This window comes from Cyprinus carpio, chromosome A3 (assembly GCF_018340385.1).
Source record: "Cyprinus carpio isolate SPL01 chromosome A3, ASM1834038v1, whole genome shotgun sequence".
Taxonomy (NCBI): domain Eukaryota; kingdom Metazoa; phylum Chordata; class Actinopteri; order Cypriniformes; family Cyprinidae; genus Cyprinus; species Cyprinus carpio.
Window position 1 is genome coordinate 21,884,637 of NC_056574.1, and position 23,329 is coordinate 21,907,965.

General features: G+C 37.9%; 1 protein-coding gene across 4 annotated transcripts in view; it reads left to right on the top strand.

Annotated features, from left to right (window-relative positions):
• Positions 1–23,329, top strand: part of LOC109057926 (retinoic acid receptor alpha-B-like) — a 126,781-nt gene that overhangs the window by 49,005 nt on the left and 54,447 nt on the right. For all 4 annotated transcript variants that reach the window (XM_042723519.1, XM_042723513.1, XM_042723526.1 and 1 more), the window contains one exon: positions 6,753–7,417. In XM_042723519.1, the coding sequence (XP_042579453.1) occupies positions 7,249–7,417 (169 nt within the window). In that variant the 5' untranslated portion in view covers positions 6,753–7,248. The remainder of the gene's footprint in view (positions 1–6,752; positions 7,418–23,329) is intronic.

Consider the following 23,329-nt stretch of genomic DNA (forward strand, 5'->3'; position numbering starts at 1 on the left):
CGATGGACACAAATGGAAAGACCTTTAAAAAAAAGATCACCTAGTAACAAGAGGACACCCTTGGGTTTCTGGGAAACGGTCTAGGTGGGAGATCACAGAAAAATGGGCCTAAGAGACAGAAACAATGCGTAAAGACAAAAGTTTACCATAGAAACATACTCAGTACACATACCCAATGGTCAATATATCATCGCGTTCACCCATAGAGTTAAGCATGTATAGTCTCTTTCGCTCTCACTTCCTTTAATTTGTACAAACACTCATAATAAGTCTGTATCTGACACTACAATGTGTGTTCTACTGACCATGCCAAAAAAAGTGGGAATGAGCTATAGGCTGTGTATTTTCTTTTCTTTTATCTTTTGTATGTTTTTGTCCTGTCTAATCCATCACTTCTCTCTGTCTTCTATAATGGACCTATATATCCTCTCCTGAAACATGCTTGCTGCTCCATTATCTTATACCCCTGGTACCTGTTTTTTTTTTTTTTTTTCTTCAGCCATCCTTATGTCTCTAGAACCCTTTGTCTGAAACATTTGTTGATTAAACATGCAAGGTAAAATTTCCATGAAATGATATATACTGCAGTATTTATAAGGTTCTTATAAGAATATTATATTATTAGCATTAGGAATGCAAAATTTTATTTATTTTTTATTTTAACTTAGTTTTACATATTGTATATTATAATCTTGAGATGCCTAAATTCACTTATTTATTTAGACAGTATCAACAGTATCAAATTTTAATATCTACTTTTTTATCGGTTATCAGCTATAACTTGAGCATAATTATTGGCTTGTCTGTACTATCTGTATGTATAGATCCAGTCATGTAAAACTGTTGCCAAATTATACTGTATATGCCATGGTCTTTATATGCTAATTCAAAGATTACCATAGTATTGCCGTAAATTATGCACAATATATCGGTATTCAGTTATTGGCTTTTTTTTTTACTATTATTATTTAATACTGGTATTTGATTTCATTGTTAATTTAATTTTGTTTTTCATAATGCACATACTGTTGTGATGTTTTATCAATTTAATTAGACAAAATAATAAAGAATTGTAATATCTGCAATTTATCGGTTATTTGCTTTAACATGAAAATGATTATCAGCTTATCTGTTCCAGCCAGAATATTAATATTGATACATCTCTAATTGGCATCATGGAAGTGTAGAAAAATCATGGTAACACATGATCCTCTTTGGAAGTATGTAGGGCTGCTTCAGACATGCAGGCTGCAAATGCATGGAGTGAATAGCGATCATGTGTGTATCCATAGATCAAGCCTTTCTTCCTGTCTAATTGAAACGCTCCCTTGGCGTGCTCTATATGCGTGACGTACACATGCATTTAGCTCTCTCTCCCTCATAAAGGTGATAGTTCTCGTTTAGTGCATAGATTTATTACCTCTGCTCATCTCATACCTATAGTAATGACCTTTGAAACTACCTCCCCTCTCTCGCTTTCGAACACCTCCCTCTCTCCCACTTGTCTCCTTTACCACATGTCTGCAGTCTCAATTCATTTCCCTTCATTTCATTTGGCTGTCTTAATGGACGAGGGGAAGGGGAAATAGAGCCCATTACTAGGCTATGGACTTTCATCATCTCTCTCGTTCTCTGTCTGCCCCACTTCTCCCCCACCTCCCTCTCTCTCTCGTGGCTCTCTAATGGCTAATGCTAATGAACAGAGACATCTTTAACAAAAAGACATTGAAGCAAAAAACAACCTTCTATTTCAGAGAAAATTGTGTTTTACGGTTCTCTCTCTCTCTGTCTTTCTTGATTTGTTAGTGTGAGTGTGAGTGTGTGTGTGTGTGTGTGTGTGTGTGTGTAAATGAGTGTGACAGAACACATTTAGGATGTATATCTGTACAAACATGTATGCATATTAAAACATACTGGTTGGTTGTCTCTTGGACGATATTAATATAGAATCTGAGTCTGTGTGTGAGAGAACAGAAGATCTGGCAGACGAGGGAAATATGCAATAACAAAAGGTCAAGGTTCGTGGTCTTAGATTCAGGAACCTTGACCCTTGCTATAGGCATAACTGAGAGAGACATGTGGACCTACTTTAGGAGCTTACATACAAACACACACACACACACACACACACACACACACACACACACACACACACACACACACACACACACACACACAGACAGACACACAGACACACAGACAAGACAGACAGTGTTTCCCTTTCACTTTCTGTCATTGCCTGTGGCATTGGTCCATGTCTCCTTTTGCAGCAGAGGTACAGACTGCAAATTATCATCCCTAACTATAACCCCGCAACAGAATTACCCATAAAATATATATCCACTGTACACAGTGAAGCAGAACTACAAATAGTTTGCATTTTTATTTCAAGTCAACCTAAAACATGTACAACTTCAGTACATATTAGTGCTGTCAAATGATTAATCGCGATTAATCGCATCCAAAATAAAAGTTTTTGTTTACATACTATATGTATGTGTACTGTGTATATTTATTATGTATATATAAATACATACACATACAGTAAATATTTTGAAAATATTTACATGTATATACATTTATATATTTATATTCTTATATTTTATATTATATATAAATATATTTAATATATAAACATAACATTATTTTTCTTAAATGTATACATGCATGTGTTTGTAATCATATATACATAATAAATATACACAGCATACACGCATATATTATGTAAACAAAAACTTTTATTTTGGATGTGATTAATCGTGATTAATCATTTGACAGCACTAGTACATATACTTTGGTTCAAAAGTTTGGGGTCAGTAAGATATTTAAATCTTTTTGAAAGAAGTTTCTATTTTTTGAAAATATAGGAAAAACAGTAATATTGTGGAATATTATTACAATTTAAAATCTGTTTTAGCAATACTGAAAACAGGTGTGCTGCTTAATATTTTTATGGAAGCTGTGATTTTTTTTTTTTTTTTTTTCATTTCTTATTTCAATTTCATTTTTCCATTTTATTATTATTATTATTTTTTCATTTATCAGTATAGCTGTAGCTTAAAAATAATAACCAGCCAGAACTTTAATATCTGTGTATCTCCAAAAGCACTATTTTGTTGAGCACACCTTACCACCATGTATTTAAACATAACATTGTTAGCCAATCACTTATCTTTTTATGGTTTCAGAGTATCACTGATCACAAAAAAAAATTAAAAATACTCGCACCCACACACACAATAACATACAACATCTGGGCTGACTGCTCTCTTGATACAAACAAACCAAAACCACCGGGGAAGAAACCACCCTTATAAAACACTCCCTAATCTGACAGACATCCACTCTGCACACACATATAGAAATGAAAACTCCCTCAATACACGTATGCAGCCAAACTGTACAGTCAGACACGAAATTATATGTGAGGGGAGGAATATTAGAGTGAAAGTGGCACTCTTTCCATGAGAAAACTCCTCTGGGGACACTTAAGTGTGCTGCAAGAAACGTCGGGCCAAAAGCCCTTGGAATCAGACCACACATTAAAGGGGAGTAAAAGCAAGAGTATCTTTCAAAATAAAGAACTGGGTGGGTAAACATACTGCAAGGCAAGTAGAAGGAAAAAATAAAGGGAACTGGCAACCATCCTGACAGATTTTAAGGAGTAAGTGGTTGGATTGAATCAGCCAATGGAAGTTTAGAGTAAAAATGATTCCTAAAGGATCTGGCCGCTGTCTAGACCACAAATGGAGGGGGTTTTGAATGCCGTCCCTAAGGACTTCCTGGACTTGGACTGCTGGACTTATTGATTAGCATTTGTTCAAGGCCAGAGGTCAATACATTGTACTTGGCATGGTCGTGTCTACAAGCACCACACTCAGATAAAGTGTCACTCACATACACACATGCTCTCACAAACACACACTCACACACACATTCACACACACACACACACACACACACACACACACACACACACACACACACACACACACACACACCACTGCATTAGATTCATGTAAGTGCTGGTTAAGGCAAGCACTAAAACATGTATAAGATGAGATTGTGAAAGCACATTGCTGAAGAGCATGCACGATGAATGATGTCAATGTGCATAACTCTGTGCCTGCATTGCATGTGTCTATGCAAATGAGTTATTGACATGATAAGTCTTTTGTTTAGTGGATCATACATGAAAGCACAAAAGTCTGTTAAAATTGTCTTTATACTCTAAAAAATGCTGGGTAACTGCATTAACATACAGAATACATTACATACACCACATTATACTTAATATGTTTAATTGCTATTGTGCAGTATGTATATACAGTTTGCGTGTGAACGTGTGTGAAGAGAGGGCACTTCTGATGTTTTGGTATGAAACATGGGTTTCTCACTGAGTGAGTGCTTTTCAGTGTTTTTGCTGAGCTGTGCATCACCTTCAAGTCTTGCATGTATGATTTGCATGGGAACTAGTTTGCCTTTACCCACACTTTCTTTCACTGTCAGAGTATTTGTGCATATGTGTATATGATTATGTGTATATGTCCCTTATCTACTATAGAAAACATAAGCACCTACGATTATGCCCGTGATGTAACCTGACATTGATTGTAATGTGTGTTGTGTGTGTGGTGTAGCCTACATAGTGGACATGTAATTTCATAAAGATCCAGTGAAATCTCTTTGCAAGCAGATTTTTCTTACCTGTGCTGATGTATTTCCTCTTAAAACATAAAGTTTTATTAGTAATATTATAGACTATGTATTTATTCATGTATGTATTTATTTATTTTTCGTTTTACCTATAGCCAGTTGGCTTTCATTTACCTCACAGGCACAGACCATAATTTGTTAATTGCAATGGCATTAGGTGGCGGAACAATCTCATTCTTGAAAACATTTGATTAGACCAAAATTTTAGTGCAGGATGAGTCATTAATATTTTTGATCCAGTGCTCGCTCAAGGTTATATCTGCAAAAGATGAATTTTATCAACTTTTATAAGAATACTAGCTATAGACTAGCTTCAAAACTAAAAAAATCTAATCAAAATCTAATAATGTCAAGTGAAGTTATGCTTAAAACAGATTTAAGCATCTTTAACCATTTCACACAAATGTATAGCTACTCTTTTCTCTCTTTTTCCATCCTGGTTTCTTTATTCCTGTCTCTCTCTCTTTCACACACAAACATTCCTCTAATCGCTCTTTATCACACGTTCTCACACATTCTCTGGCATTGAATTTGTTTGAATTAGTGAGTTCATTGCTATGGAAAGGAGACCAGTGGGGTTTAACCTACTTAGTACGCCTTTTAATAATGTATGAGTGAGATTTGAGAGCTGTGTGCAGCACAATAAGGTATCTTCACTTGCTCTTTTTCAGCTTTGATCTCTCCCTCTCGCTGCCTTCTTTTTCTGCTTTTTCTCTCAGTTTCTCATTCCCGCTTTGAGCAGTACCCCCATGATGCTCTGCACACCTTCAGGGAGATTCATAATCCATATTCCATATGGGAGGATATTTGAATTAGATTTACTTTTGCAGTGTTTCTATTTCTGTTGTGTAGTCTGGAGAATGGATGGGTAGAGTCAAGCAGAAAGACGCAAGATAATACAAATGGACTTGGAAGCTCAGGACAGATAGACGCTAGGATTGACAGATTTTTTTGCTCATCACTGGTTCTTCAAACATTGTTTTTCCTCCTGCACCTCACAGTCCATGCTCTCACATTTCCAGGTTATGCCCAGATAGATAGCGTTAATGAGGGATTCTGACAGACGGTCTGTGTGAAGATCCTGCTCTGTGTTCCTCAGGGAACTCTGCAGTTAATAAGCTCACTGGGGAAGACCTTGGCAGCATTTTCCCACGCTGTCAAGCCGAGTTCAGTGCTCAAGAATGGGCCCTGAGTGTTAAAACTGCAGTCTTTGCCTCTTTCTTTCTCTAATTTCTCAGTTTATTTCCACTCTGTCTGAGGTATGATGTCAAACTGGATGTTTTTTTCTTTCTGTGGAGGTTTAGGGGAAATTCTGTGTAACATGCTATTGTGTTGAACAGAGCTGAGGTGGTACAGATTCATTCAACATTATGAATAATGGCCATTAGAACTGGTCCTTTTTACTCTTTTTGAAATCACAGTTTCCACAAAAATTGTAAGCAGCACAACTGTTTTCAACATCGATGGTAAATGTTTCTTGAGCACCAAATCAGCATATCAGAATGATTTTTTTGAAGGATCATATGACACTGAAGACTGGAGTAATGGCAGCTTAAAAATTATATTTTAAAGTATAATAATATTTAATATATAAGTAGACAACAATTATTTTTAATTTGAATGAGATTGCACAATATTACAGTTTTTACAACATTACTGATCAAATAGCAGCTGTGTTGAGCATAAGAGACTTAAAAAAAAAAAAACGTTTGAATGGTGTTATACATGTTTGATGTTATACATGTTCATTTAGGAATGAAGACTGACACGTAATATAATCCACATCAAGTACTTATCAGGAATTATTTAAATATTTGGAAAAGCATGTATGATATAATGACAGCAAAATTAAATTAAATGAAAAATTGTACTCTGTTGAAAATATTGGTAAACAGCAAAAGTGCATTATACATCGACTAGACTGTATACACAAAACTGTATACAGTAGAATTTGAAATGCATGCATGCAAACACATCTGACAACTAAAAAATATCCTCTTCTCTGTTCCTTTCCACTCTTTTTCTGTCTTTCCTAGGTCACTGTGTTGGACTGACTCGTCTGGACAGGTTTGACCCGAGAGCAGTTTGTCACCTCTGGAGCACTGCAGCTCATTTCCTCTTGCGTCACATCGCACTAGTCCGTCCTGCTGAAACCGGGTGGATTGGAGTGAGATCAGAGTAACAACAACCCCATCAAACAGTGCTGGAATTTACTGCATCAACACACTTTTATTCCAAGAGAACTTTGGGATTGTATCCAGAAAGTTACATAACACCAAAACAAAGAGCGCTACACCTGTGAGCTGTACACTTTGATCGAATGCCGTCATAACCACTCACAAGCACCCTGGATCACCAATCATTAAACTGTTTCTGTCTTACAACCACAACAGCAAGCGCACGCACGGACAATCACAGACAAAGCTCTCCTAGTTGGATTACCAAAAGTAGCTCATGATGGGAAAGTAGACATCCGGCAACACGGATAGCCTGCACAGAGGTCTGGGACTCAGTGTTGTTTCTGAGCGTGCCATGTCTGGAAACGGCAACCCATGCCCCAGCCCCGGAGGTCTGGGCACCCATTTAGGGGGCTTCCCTATGCCGCACTACCCTTACTTCTTTCCTCATATGCTAGGAGGGCTCTCCCCTCCAGCGCTTCCAGGACTTCCTGTCAGTGGATACAGCACTCCATCTCCTGCAAGTGAGTACCCTTTTTTTCTGGTGTGAAACTTCTGCGTCTTGCTTTCAGCCAAATGCATTGAGGTGTGACACACTTAAAGACATTTACATTTACATTTATTTATTTGGCAGATGAACTTTTTTTTAAATTATTATTATTGATATTGGAGGCAGTTAGATGCTCATGGAAGAGATGACTTTTCAGTTGTTTCTTGAAGATTATGAAGGATTAAGCTGTTCGGATGGAGTTAGGTCATTCCACCAACAGGGAACGGGTGAAAGAAAATGTCCTTGAGAGTGATTTTGTGCCTCTCTGCGATGGGGCTGCTCATTTGTTGACCACATGCTTCTGGAGGGGATGTAGACGCATAGGAAAGAGTGGAGGTAGGAGGGTGAGGAGCCTGTGCAGTTCTGTAGGCAAGCACCAATGTCTTGAACTTGATTCAAGCCAGTGCAGAGAGATGAGAAGCGGTGTGACATGGGCTCTCTTGGGTTTATTGAAAACAAGATGTGCTGCTGCATTCTAAATCATTTGCAGATGTCTGATTGCACTTGTTGGAAGTCCAGCCAGAAGAGCATTGCAGTAGTCCAACCTAGAAATGACAAGCGCCTGGACGAGAAGCTGTGTTGCATGCTCTGTTAGAAAGGGTGTGATAAAGAAAGGTGCATGGTCTATTACGAAAAGTACAAGATGTACTAAATAAACTCCTGTTACCTGAGGCTTTTCATGCAAGACGGCACAGCCAAGTTAAACCTTAAAGAAACAGTTATTGTCATTTTTCTTTATACAGTTTATTTTCTCCATACTATAGTTCATAGAATGGAGGCCAGTTTCTGCCACAGTGACCAGGGACTTACAAGCTCCAGAAAGGATGAAAAAATATAGCACTATATGCATTACCTCTCAAAAGTTAAGAGTCAATGAGATTTTTAAAAATCTTTTTGAAAAAAAATCTTTTATGCTCACAAAGGCTGATTTTTATTTGATATTTATATATAACTGAAAAACCTTTAGTGCTTTTCTATAGTATTGAGCCTCAAATGTCAACTATACATCGGATTGGTTTCTTCTTTAAATGATAAAAAAGTAAAAATTTGAATGGTATTATAATGTTATACTAAAACTAAAATTAAAAACCCTTAAGATAACATGTAAAAAGAAAAATAACGCATCTTAACCACGCCAAATAACATAATTACGTAATCGTTCAAAGTCCACTTATGGCATCCATAATTGTAATCGTGATTAGAAATTTTATTAATTGTGCAGCCCTAATATATATTTATATTGAAATGTATCTTATTTCTGTGATGTCAAAGCTGAATTTTCAGCAGTCATTGCTCCAGTCTTCAGTGTCACATGATCCTTCAGAAATCATTCTAATATGATGATTCGCTGCTTAAGAAACATTTCTCATTGTTATCAATGTTGAAAACAGCTGTGCTGCTTAATATTTTTGTGGAAGCCGTGATATTTTTTCAGGATTCTTTGATGAATAGATGATTACACTGCTAAAAAATGAAATCTTTTGTATGATGAGAGAATTTTATTTTTGGGTGAAAACCGGAGGGTTGGTAGTAGCTGTGATTGGTCTTTTTACTTATGTGTTCGCTACAGTTTAATTAAAGGATGTAAATCTGTTCTTGACAATATTGTGACTGATATTTCTGTGTGTACTTTACGAATAACCCACTGACCGTATTAAGCCTTAGGAGACCCTTGATTAAATACTGTTAAAGTCCAGCTTTAATTTTTAAACAACCACTAAGGACCATTTTAAAAACCCATTCTTTGAGATATAAAGGTTTCATAACTTTGGAACTTGTCTCTTCATATCTTTTGAAAATCTATTTGAGCATAGCTTGTGTGTGCATAAATGTATGAAATATGGTGTAAATCAATATGTTAGAGTGACTGACTATTTAAAATCCCTCTGAAGTTTTGGTTTATTGGTGCCTGTGATCTGACAGATGTTTTTATGCTCAACTTTATGCTCTTCTCCGCTAACATGCATTGAATTTAATTTAGCCCAAACACATTATCCTGCTGTTCCATAAGAACTTGATGTGTCAGAACTCATTAGTTTATTCAGGTTATCTCTGCTATCTGTTCTTTGGCCTGTTCTGCACTTTGAGGTGCAAAAACCACCGGAATGTTCCTGGGCAAAAATGATCCCATGCTGCCCACAGTGCCTGGGGTTATGAACGCCCTGATGTGAACTAGACCTGTATGTGTTAGCTCGGGTCTGTTTGCGCATCAATATTTGCATGCGAGTACTTGATGATTATTGAACAAAACATGAAAAAGCATGGTTTCTTCATAGCTTCTTAGCAATAGTAGAGCTGTGCAATATATCTCAAAAATCACCTTATTTTTCATTTTCGTGACAATATTTGAGATATATTTTGATATTTATGTCAAGCTTAAGTAAGTCATTTATAGGCTTTTCACAGAAAAAATAAATAAATAAATTGCTGCACTTAAAAAACATTGGTTTGTTTGTGTATTCCAACCAGCCCAAAGAGCGTACCATCGTAAGGGCTGTCCAAAGTGTGCGACCGCACAGGGCCTCGCGCCTCTAGAGGGCCTCGCTCCTGGCCTCGCTCCTGGCCTGCATTTTATGTCGTTTATACTGTTTTTCCACCCATTTTGTCCTTTGTAAGAGTAAAATAGTCATAGCTGATAGACAGTATAAGACTCTGTGTATAATAATCAGTAGAGCTGTTTGTTGTTAGGATGACAAAAAGTTTTAAAAGTTAAACTTTTAGGCTGGTCTAGAGCCCTGCATTTTACCCCGACTTTTTTACGCCCCTCGGCCTGGCTTTGGGCCAATTTTCACGTCATGGTTCAGATGCGGGCCGTGCCTTGGGCCTGTTTTAGGCTTCTCCTTATTTTTATATTTTAGACATCTATCAATTAGTGATGAAAAAAATTGCCGCGCTGGTGGAAACAACAAGAGACTGTGCTACCGCGACTGTCAAGAGCAGCTCGAGGGTGTTTATTGTCCCGCAGCAGCAGCGCAGCTGAAGAGATCTGCGTTCAAATGCACGCAACAGGCTTAAGCTTGCCGCAAAGCATTGGCAAAAGTAATTACCATAAATGTGTCATAAATGTGTAATAATAGGAAGGAGATATTTAAATTATTTTCTAATAAACTAGTGTTTTCTGAGTCGGTGTTGCAAGGATGAAGTTGCCGATCCTGACTTGCCTCCTCTTCATTAAACGCGCCTTTGGAGAGAAGTGCGTCTTTACGGATTATGATTATAATGAAAGAGTTTTTGTTTTTGATTTGTTTTATTTTGTTAAGTAGTCATTTAAAGCTTTCTATAGGTATATTTATCATGTCTGTGTGGCATGTATTCGCTGAGTTTCGGTTCATTTTTTTGAAGCGCTCCTGTTCAAGATGAGACGGCAGAAAGCGCATCATGTTTGTTTTCTTTATTTTAACGATTTGTTGATTTTTTTTGAGTGCACACAAATAAAAGTAGACCATTTACAGTTAACTAATAATCTAACACTCATAACCAAAAAAGAAAAAATTATTCACTAAAAAATAAAAAATATATTGACAAGCCACCAAGTGATTGTGCTGGAGCCTCCATGTCCTGAAAAGCGGCTTTAGCTTCCATTCTATGCACAAACTATTGGATATAGCGCACATTTATCTAGTTCACGTTTAAACATGCTTTAACAGTTTTATATCTATAAATTGTATTTTAGGCAAGTCGTGATGATTTGAGAAGGCTAAATTGATCAAACATAGGCTTACTGTGTGACACTGGCCACTTGGTCGTTACTTTAGAAAACAAAAACGTATATTTAATGAACAAAAATGCTCCAAGCATTTTTCTAAATTAACTTAATAAAAAAAAACTAAACGAAATATAGTCACTTTGCCATTACATACAAAACAGTACTATTTTAATAGCTGGAACAGTAGTATAAGCTGTTTTGGGAGAAGGGGTCAAAAAAGAAGGACTCGGGTCAGTAATTCTGATAAGCTGTCAGACACGGGCCGGGCTAGGGCCTGAGCGTCTCAGGCTGGGCTCTAGGCTGGTCTGCCTCAGTGGTCCAACAGCGCTCATCAGTGTCAAAATGATCGAGATGGACAATCAAATCAAAGAATGCAGGTCTTACTCTCACTGTCACAACGCAACTAGAGTTTGTGGAAAGATGTAAGTAGTACTGTATTAGAAAACTGTTTTACGATAGAAATGTTCAGTGGCCGACAGTAGTAGACTATTTAGTGATGCAAACTACTCAACTTTTTATGAAATTTTGCTGTTTTGAATTGAAAATATGCGATCATAATTCATGTAGCTTAAATCATAAATTAATGTGGCAAGAGACGTTTGCATTTTCGACTATAGACATAGCCTACGAATAAGAGTGAATATGCATATTTTAAAATAAAATATTATTTTCGAATAGTGTGAACTGATTACTTCATAGAAAGACCTCAGTTGGAAAAGCCTCTTAAGTGCCGTTTGAAATTTTCTTCTAAAATGAGCGTTTTTATCAGGCTCCCATGTGTAAGTTCAGTAATTTCACTTTAATGGCAATGAATAGTTTCTTTTCTTTCCCATTACAGTAAAATAACTGAACATAAACATAGGAGCATGAGAAAATAATCATTTTAGAAGAAAATATTGGATGGCACTTAGAGGCTTTTGCATCTGAACTCTTCGTATATAATTTCAAACCTAGAACTTATTTCAGCATTCTTATTTACTTATTTAATTGCTTTATTATTATTATTATTATTATTATCAGTAATATTATTATTATGCAGTAGTTCCTTATGACCGTGTGCGTGACCCTGATTCGTGCACAAGCATGTCAGTGAGCATGGCATAACAATCGATCTGATGCGTGTTAAAGTTGCGTTCATTACTATAGCACCCCCCACACACACAAACACACACACACACACACACACACAAATACATAAAAGGGCAGGACTACATTTGTAAGTAGACAAGACATGCCAAAACTTGAATGAGAACAGCCAATTGGAGTAATGACGCAAATCACAGAACTAAAAATGACAGTTTGAGCTGATTCACAGAAAAGAACCAAACTCTTACTCTATTTTTGCTACTACTATTAAAGAAAATGGCCATTTTGAGTAATGACACAAATCACTGAATCAAACTTTTAATTGACTAATTTTAAGAATGCCAGTTTGAAATGATTCAAACACGTAAATAAACCAAACTCTTATACCATTTTTGTTACTGATGTTTAAATCTGAGATGCTATTAAAACATATGGTTGTAAGACAAGTTTGAATTGCAAAACTTGGAAAATTTGGTGGCCAAATAAAAAGGGCATTTAAATCATCACAGTGTTTACTATGGTGCTTATTTTATTTCATGCAAAGTCATCAAAATTACAGCGTAGATATTAATATATTGGCAAGCAAGACCATAATGAGTAAATTTTACAGCAGCACGATTTCTAGTCCTGTGTCTTTAGTCGTCTGGTTGTCCTGTGATCTGTGGAGGCATTCTCGTCCACTTTGCACTCTTGAAATGACAGTACATAATGTTTTGACTCGGTGGGTGGGAGCGCATCTTGAGTTAGCTACTGATGCAGTGGCTGCCGCCAACCGCCTTCGGCAGGGAGTCTTTGGCAGTCAGTCAGCGGCAACTCCCTCCTGGGCCCGGAGCTAATGTGCCTCTCTGCATAGTGCTATATGACAAAACAACTCTCTGATGCTGTCAGGGGCTAATTATTACACACCCCCTGCTGACTTGCGGAAAGACTCTGCACGCAAAAAATTGGTGCCCCATGTGAGAAAAGGAGGTTTGGGGGTGTTGTGGGAATGTTATTTTGCTTCCAGAGGATGATGCAAAAGTTTGCATGGGATTACCTCTGGTAAACCTATTAGTCAGGGAGACTGTATCACCATGAAACCCAAATAAGTTTGCTGGTTTGGCTTTGGGCGGTGTATTTGCATGAGGTCCAAATAAGAGAACACGGATCGATGTTGTGGGGAGCATTTATTTATCATCTTGCACAGGAGGTGGGATGGTGAATGTGGGATATGGAATATGGATGGATATGGAGGTGCCTGTTATTGTCGAGCTCTCCTAACTTGACTTAAACAGCCGCTAGAAGGAATCCCCAAGGTACTTCTTGTCACTTGCTGTGCTGTAATGATGTGTCAACTGCCAGGCACAGAATTCAAGCAGCTGGAAGGTACGGTGATTAGAGCTAGAGCTAGCGGATTTCTACCTCCAGTTTGGGTGTCTTAGTTAGTATGATATGTGAGTGTTTCAGTGTGGTTTCTAGAAAGGAAGGTGAAAGGTTCTAATAAAGACTGACAGTGAGTCTAAGTCTGATTCTCATGTATGTGAAAAGTTTATTAGTCTCGGCACCGCAGTTATGAATTGCTCAGCTCTCACAAGAGGCTTTGTACACTAAAAAAGCAAGTGAGATTTCACAAAGTGTGAGTGAATTATGACATGAATGACTCAGCCCTTTTTGAGAACCCCTGCTCGACTCAATTGGTTTCCGTTAGTGTCTGTCCTGGAAAATGTTATATTTTGCAGTTCAGCATACTGCACTGCAAAAACTGTGCTTCCAAAATGCACATGACATTTCCAGAAGTGTCATGCAGTGTGAAGTTCCTGTACTTCATATAAAAGCTAACAAAATCTTTCTAATTTATTTATTGCTAATAGTTTGTATGATCTGCATCGTGCAATATTTTGTGCAATTGAGGGAGGGAGGGAGGAAGGGAGGAAAGAAGGATGGATGGATGGATGGATGGATTAATTGTCAACTGCCCACATTACTATCGAGCTCTGGAGTAGCCCAGTTAATAAAAGATTTTTAAAAGAGATTATTCATTTACATAATATTATTTGTTCATATCATGCTCCAAATTTGAATCACTCCTCTGCTACCTTTCAGTTCAATGGATTTGAGAGACTTCTTCAAGGAGCAGGGTATCATGGACTGCATAGGTTCTTTTTTTTGCTTGCTCTTGATGCAGTCATCACAGCTATGTGTCAATTAATGCAACTGACCTCACTCTAACTGACTGCAACTAAAATACTGATACATGTAGGTGTCAATAAATTACACATGATGTTAAGTTATGTCTGCTAGTTTCTGCTGCCACGCAGTTTCCTGCAGTGGTAGCGGGGCTAATGCAGGTTAATGCAGTGTTAAGCTGATCAGACCTGCCAGGTGTTGTGGTCTGCTCGGTCCTCCAGACATCTTTCAACAAATCTGGGCTGCTGTGTTTTTTAGTATAACCCTAATCCTTGATAGCTCAATTTCCTTGGATTCAAACTTCTATTCTGCCACCAGCCTCCCCAAGTGCCACTTGAGTTAAATATAGAAAGCAGTTTAATGCCACAAAGTGGTTAGCATCAGCTACCAACAACCCCTGCCTGCTTGCCTCCAGGGTCCCTGCAGAAAGAGAAAGCACAGAAATATTCAAAGCACAGCAAATGTGCTCCATTCTGTGGGGAAATGCAGACGACTCTCCTTGGTTCGGTTTATTAATTTTTGATATGTTGTTGCTACTGTGTTTCATTGGCATTTCGTATGCAAAAGCAGCAGCAGCATGAGTTAACTAATGTGACACAAATGTCTTTTATACAACATCTTCACTCAATGTTTAGGTGACCTTTAGCCTTCTAGCGTGGCTGTGCTGTGTTCAATCATTTTCATGTTTGAGATGCATGACTAAAGTAACGTGAAATGTTAAGTGCCTCTCAGTGTTATATCTTAGTTTATATTGTTACTAAAAGCTTACGGCACTGTTAGTAAGCTTAACATAGGTTCCCTAAGTAGGACATACTGGATCAGTACCTTTGGTCCTGGAAGTGGATTTATTTTATATATTTTTTTTGGTAGTGGATATATTTTGGCCAATACTGGGTGTCTATTTTAGTTTTTTAAATAGTACTGGATACTTATGGGCAATGCATTTATTTATTTTGTAATTGTTATTGGATATGTATTAGCTGTTTCTCAATACCAAGTACGCTAAGTTGGGACTTGCGTTCTTGGTAGTTCAAACTAGGAAGGACGCAAGTCTGGTAATTTTTCAGATGGAACAGCAGCGTTCTTGATAACGTCACTCAGCTCGCCTTGGCTACTCCAGTTATCCTCACTGTATGTATGTTTACAATAAAATGAAATATGTTATCTTATCAAACACCACTGCCTCTTTTTGTTTTCATTTAAACGTATTTATAGCTACAAAAATGTATTTCAGGCAACACATACATACTCTGATTACCTTCACTGTATGTATACTTAACAAAGCAAAACATAAAACACAACGTTTACATTTTCATTTTAAAAACATATGGTTCATGCAATAAGTGCACATGTACTCTGATTATCTTCTCTGTATGTATGTATAATAAATAAATGAAATATGACAAAGCACAACTCTGCCTCTGTTTGTTAAATATCAGTTTTAATAAACAATAATAGGCATTATAAAGGTATAAAAATAAAGTATAAGATGCTTGTATAAAAGGAAATAAAGACAAAGGCAAACAAATCAGTCAAACATATGCTACAAAGTCAGTATTGTAATACTGTGAAACATAACTTTATGCTCAGCCAAAATAATACTACCTGGAACAAATTTAGATTCATGAGACAGAAGATTGCCTGTTAGATATACCCAAAACAAATTAGATCTCATGTTTAACCACTACAGAGACATCAGAGCCAGCCGCGAATGTCAGAATGACTAGCCGAGGTAAGGCTGCTCTCAGCAGGATACGTGAGGACTGAACACCAGGGGATCGCCTGGAGCTCACATCTCTGAAATCGGCAAAGCAAATGTTCAAATAGGCGCTATCTTTATAAATAAACTGCAGATTTGAGTTTTAAACAACTACATTCTCACCTGAAATACTCTTAGAACTGCATTTCATGACACAATAACAGTAATATTTTGAAAATTATGCGGGTTTTCTCCTCCGCCATTAACGCTCGCTGGTTGGTGCGAAATGCATTCTGGGATACCTGGCTGCTCAAGTTCGCACAAGTCACCTCTTGATGCATCCCTGATAAAAGGGGTGGAGCCAATGTTGAATATTTATTTTTATACTGTATAGCACTAACTTATAATAGTTATAGCAAAGATCTCCTGAAGAGCGCTGTCCCTTTAAGAGCACATGTCAGATATACAGTATGAGTTGCTGTGCTCATATATGATACCAGAGCTTTGTGTGTGAGAGTTAATTTCTTAGTTCGTTGAATTCATTCAGTTTGTGTCTCAAAAAAAGCACAACAACCTTTATTAATGTTAAGCTGAAACAGACAGTAAACTGTATTTCAGACCACTCACACAAATCAAACAAATCATTCTAATCCATTGGTTTTATTTCAATGAGCTCTATTTTCAACCCAAGTTTATCTAACCAGCAGCACAGAGGGTCTTCCTCTAATAATTTTTCTATTGCAGATTTCAGACTGAATATTATATATCTTTCAAGTTTTATAATGTCTTGATGGCTAAATTCACGTACAGTACAATCTTTTTATTTTAGATTTTAGTTGTAGCTCTTTCCCTTTTTTTTACAAAGCAGTATTGATTTATAGTAACAGCTATATATCGATCATGACCCATAACATGGAAAAGATAATTCGATTATTGGTTTCTGTCAAAATTAAAATGCCAATATTGATCATTTTGTAAAGACCAATGTAAACTGATGATCAAGGAACTTTGTTTTATTGGGGAAATCATGTTATGCATGAGTGTTATGTCTATTATACAGCATATTCCCACGTGACTTTTGACTTTGTGACCAAACATATCAAAACTTCTCCCTGATGCACACCAGACTGGAGGTTTGCAGTCTGTTGCTGATACAAGAGCTGCCGGTCCTACAGCTGCTGTCTGGAACACATTCTGATAGATGTCAAACTACAGTCGTTCACTCACCGTTGTGTGTGTGAGGAGATGGGTCTGTCAAAGGGTCCCTGGTTTCTCTCTGGCTCCTGGAAGTGTGAAAAGGCTGCCTGTCTGCTCTGGCAGTGACTGCCCATGTCGTTTAGCTTTAGGATGTCATCAGGATTCCCGTCTCCTCTGAATGAAGAGCAGACCACCATTGTTTGTCAAGCCTGCTGTTTCTACTCCTCATCACAGTGGATTTTTTTTCTTGGTGCTGCCAATGTGGATGATGGATCTGCATCTGGCAGCCTCTGCCTGGGACGCACTTGTGTTGGGCTTGTCAGGATGATATTTATGTCTCCTAACTTCCAAACAGGGCCACCATGTCACTAGTTCATTCATGTGTAGGTTAGGATGTTTAATCACACCTCAGTTGCTTATGGCAGCTATTGGAATAATTAGTCTTGAGTAGTAATTTGCATTAATTTTGATAAATTGCTCATCCTGCAAATGCGAAATGGAACTATGACGCAGACCATTTGATCTACAGTGGTCAGGTGCTGTGGCGTAGTGGTTAGTGTATGTCAATCTGTGGAGCTTGTGCCAGAAATGCTGGTCCGATATATATATATATATATATATATATATATATATATATATATATATATATATATATATATATATATATATAATATATATATATATGCATTTAGCAGATCCAAATCTAAAAACATTCATCCAGCAGACGCTTTTATCCAAGGCTATCAACCAACCACCAAACATACACACACACATCAAACACACAAACATAAAAAAAAAAAAAAAAAAAAAACACACACACACACACACACACACACACACACACATATACACACACACACACACACACACACACACACACACACACACACACACACACACACACACACACACACACACACACACACCACACACACACACACACACACACACACACAAAAACACATATATATGAATAAGCTTAACTGCACAAGTTTTATAGTTAATAAAATATTTAAAACAAATTACATTAATTTCAGGAGAAAACATGCTGGCCCTCGTCACTATCAAAGTTGCCCATCCCTGCTATAGAGCATATAGCCTATGAGCACTATATTGAAATCCCAGGACACCCCGGCCCTAGTCCGAACGTTCACTGCTATTTATTACTTAGCATTGTCTGACATGAATATTCCATTCATTCATAAAGAGACAGCAGCGATTCTACAATGGGTTAGACTTGAGAGATTGGCCTATTGAGTTAAAAAATAGAGTAAATGAAATCACCTATAAGGTGATAAGTCTGCTTAACATGACACACACACACACAGAGAGAGAGAAACATGTGAATACTCAAATTGAAGAATACTGTTGTTTCAGGTTTCTAGATTCTAGGTTTATGCTTATTATTGTCATATTATAAATTTTGTATTCTGCTTTTTTTCTATAGATTTCCAGTATTTTAGTTCATACAATAATACATTTATTTCAATCCCCTACTGAAAAAAATAAATAAATAAATAGAAACCATCACATAATTTGTAATGGTTTTCCTGGTTATAATGAAATTGTATTGGTTTTAATGGAAACTGTAATGGTATCTGTTGGTCTCTACTGTTAATTGGTCGCCTTCTGTTGGTGGCTTTTGTTAAAACCATTAAATCCTAATGTAATATGTCCCAGAAAACACACTACATGATACCATTATTTAATGGTTTTAATGGTTAAAAGTTTTTTCTGTGAATTTCTGTGATGGTTTCTATTGTTTTTGTCAGAAGGGTCACCATGGTTTTGTGATGTTATTTAGCATAAATGCGACAGAATTGCTGTAATAATGTGAGATTGTAGCGACAGTTTGTAGTTTTTGGTGGGCCTATTTGGGAGAAAATCCAGGGCCGTTTTTCACTCCCAGTCCATCCCTGGCAGAGAGTGTACCTTTGAAGCTGGGAGAATTGTCACTGCTCATTTCTGTGTGTCTAACATGGCCACCCTTGTCTAGATGCCCAGAGCAATGGAGCGATCTCATGACAATCACAGTGTCACAGTTTGCTCATGTCTGAGACGAGCATGGCTGTCATTTTTTGAGCAGTCTGATTCGATGCGTGCTGATGTTGTTTACTTGCACCTGGCTTTATCGCTCAGCACATTCTTTTCACAGTCCGGCTCCGATCTGCAGACATCGCTTTGGCCCAATCAGTAGTTTTATAAACATGAGTAGATATTGGTAGATATTATTCAGATATTCAGCTGAAGTAAATTTATTTGAGCCAATTCATGTGTAAGTGGTAGCTAACTATTCTGCATCATTTCAACCAAAATTGAAAATTCAGTCATTTACTGGCCCTCATGTTGTTCCAAACCTTCAATGGAGCACCAATGAAGGCTTTCGCACACAACGGGTCATTGTGATCTTGTCTGTCAAGGTCTATAAAGGACAAAAACACCATAAGAGCTCTAAAAAATAAGTCTAAATGACTCATGTGCTTTTATTTCTTGTCTTTCAAAGCTGTTAAAAAAGCTTTGTTTGAGAAACAGACCAAACAGACTGGTGCTGCACCATTTTTACTTATGACACACATAATGACCTCAAACCTGACACATCTGAAGGCACCATATTTTATTTTGAACAAGGCTAATGACTCATTTGTGAACTATTCTATGGCTTTAGAAGGCTGTTCAAATGTTTGGGACTGGTAAGATTTTTTTAATGTTTTTTAAAAGTCACTGATGCTGCATTTATTTGATTGAATGCACCCTAGCTGAATAAAAGTATGGATTTAAAAAAATACATCTTACTGACTCCTAACTTTTGAACAGTAGTGTTTAGTGTGTAAGTTCAATTAATTAATTTAAAAAATAATGAAAAATAATTGAAATTGATAAATATAATTTTAAACAATCACAGAGGTTTTATTTTTGTTGACCTATTTAACAGCTAACTTTTTGTTGAGTATAGAAAAGACAGTATCCATGGAGAAAAGAGCAGGGAAGAGTACTCTGACCCTGCATCGTGTCTAAGCATGCTTTAACTGCTAAACCACAGCCCTGACTAGTCTCCTCCTCCTTGTCAACATAGAATTTACCTTAAACCCATTAACATCAACTGCAAATGTTTGTCTTTACACGTCAGTCCACCACATACGTCTGAACACTAACAAGAATGCAGTTTCTTTTAAGTTGGGCTGTGTCATGGTGTCAAGTTCAGCCACAGTTCTCTTTCTACTCAATGTGTTACAAGCTGAGAGACTGTGTCGTTGTATTTTCAGTACTTCTTCATCAGACAGTAGTTGAGGATTGCAGGGCCGGTCAGCATTAACCGTCAGAGAGCTCAGACCAACGGACATATGCTGCTCGCGTGCAGCGCGTCTCAATGTTGGCTCAGGCGGCATCAACTGATCCCAGTGTCCGCACAATGTGCACGGGGGGCACAGACAGGGTGGCGACCAGCCTCAAAATCACACTGGGTCAGGCGGCCTCTTAGAGAAGAATCTCTCCTCTGGGTCTTGAATTTCTTGCTTTTCTCTCTCTCTCACTTGTGCTGCATCTTCCTGGCTAAATGACAGCAGCCTTTCTGACTATCAGGAACTTGACTGTTTATTTGTATTGGGTGTTTTTCAGCCTTTGTGTCTCTCTCTCTCTGTGTGTGTGTGTGTGTGTGTGTGTGTGACGGAGAGAGCTGGCAAATGGGTGTTTCTTCAATATTTTTTTTTTTTTGTTATATTTTATATATATATTATATATATATGTGTGTGTGTGTGTGTGTGTGTGTGTGTGTGTGTGTGTGTGTGTGTATGTGTTAGTGTGTATGTACTTATTTATTTATTTACATACATTTTAAATGTATTATGTGGCCTTGTTGAGCGTAAGATAGAGCGTAAGATAAAAAAAAATCTTACTGGCCCCAAAACTTTAGAATTGTAGTGTATATATAAATAGCTAAAATTTGAACATTGATGCAGGAGAGCTCCAGGCAGACAAAGTCCTTTCAGTAAAATAATTGTTTATTTAAAAATAAAATATGCAATGCAATCTGGCTCAAAAAAAATAAATAAATAAATAAATAAATAATATATATATATACTAGAGACTTACATGCTTCTACAACATCACAAGATGTTCTGCTCTGATCTATAGACATCAAATTAATTTATCCATTTTTTCACTATCTACATCTTGCCAACTGTTTTCTTCATCTTAAGTAACCTTAAGTTCAGAGCTATGCCAGAACAATGAGGGCATAGCTAAGATCAAATAAAAGATACCTGTGGTTTTTTTCACACCTTTTTGAGCAGAACAGCAGATCTCCAAATATCAAAGAGCAAATACCAGCTCTAGAAAAGAACACATACCATGAAGGCAGAGGACAAATTTAGCAAACTCCTTGCATATAAAAAATATTTTTGCAGAGAGTAAGTTTCCCACATCCTATCCAAATGTCATAACAAGGATGTACTTTCCTTATATGTCCAATGGAATGTGCGTATTAATGGAAAATAAAGAGAATAAATCTTGAGTAAATGTGTAACTCTGTCCACTCTCAGAGACGGACGTTTCCAACTTTTCCTGTCCAGTCATCCTACTACTTGCCCACTGGATCCGATCCCCACTCACCTCCTTCAGGCGATTTCTTCTTCAGTCATACCTTCACTTACTCACATTATCAACTCCTCTCTTCACTCTGGAACATTTAACCTCCTGGACAGCGCAGGCTCGGGTAAGCCCACTGCTGAAGAAACCATCTCTAAATCCAGCACTTCTAGAAAAACTACAGACCGGTATCCCCTTCTTCCATTCATTGCAAAGACACTCGAACGAGCTGTGTTCAACCAGCTCTCTATGTTTCTTGTACAGAACAACCTCCTGGACATCAACCAATCTGGCTTCAAAAGTGGGCCACTCTACTGAGACTGCCCTGCTCTCGGTTACTGAAGGCCCTGCGACTGGCAAGAGCAGCTTCAAAATCCTCAGTTCTCATTTTGCTGACTTGTCTGCTGCTTTTTTGACACTGTTAATCACCAGATTCTCCTGTCCACCCCCAGAAAGATGGGCATCTCTGGAACCGCTCTCCAGTGGCTTAACTCCTACCTTTCTGATAGATCCTTCATGTGTCTTGGAGGGGTGAAAGTTTCTAAGTCACAACAACTTGCTACTGGGGTTCCTCAAAGGCTCAGTACTTGGACCGCTTCTCTTCTCCATCTACATGACGTCATTAGGATCTGTCATTCAGAAGCATGGCTTTTTTTCCTATCACTGCTATGCTGATGACACTCAACTCTACTTCTCATTCCAACCAGATGACCCGACTGGTAGTTGCTCGCATTTCAGCCTGTCTGCGTGACATTTCTAGCTGGATGAATGACCATCACCTTCAGCTCAACCTTACTAAGACAGAACTGCTGGTGGGTTCCAGCTAACCCATCGTTTCATCACAACTTCTCTATACAGCTGGGTTCGTCAACCATAACTCCTTCCAGGACAGCCAGAAACCTAGGAGTTGTGATGGATCATCAGTTAAGCTTCACAAACCCATATTGCTACAACGACGCGGTCCTGCAGATTTTGCCTTATACAACATTAGGAAGATTAGACCCTTCCTGTCAGAGCAAGCCACCCAACTTCTTGTCCAAGCTCTTGTTCTCTCCAGACTGGACTATTGTAATGCTCTTCTGGCGGGCCTTCCTGCATTCATGTACTATCAAGCCTCTACAACTGATCCAGAATGCAGCAGCGAGGGTTGTCTTCAATGAGCCAAAAACAGCTCATGTTACTCCTCTCCTCATCAGGTTACACTGGCTACCAGTAGCCGCTCGCATCAAATTCAAGGTAACTGATGCTTGCCTACAAGACGACCACTGGCACGGCGCCAACATACCTAAACTCACTAGTTCAGTCTTATGCGCCCTCCAGAAGTTTTGCGCTCTGAAAGTGTGAACGACGTCTTGTGGTGCCATCCCCAAAGAGGTTCAAAATCACTCTCACTGGACTGTTTTCCTGGACTGCGCCCAGCTGGTGGAATGACCTCCCGATCTCATTCG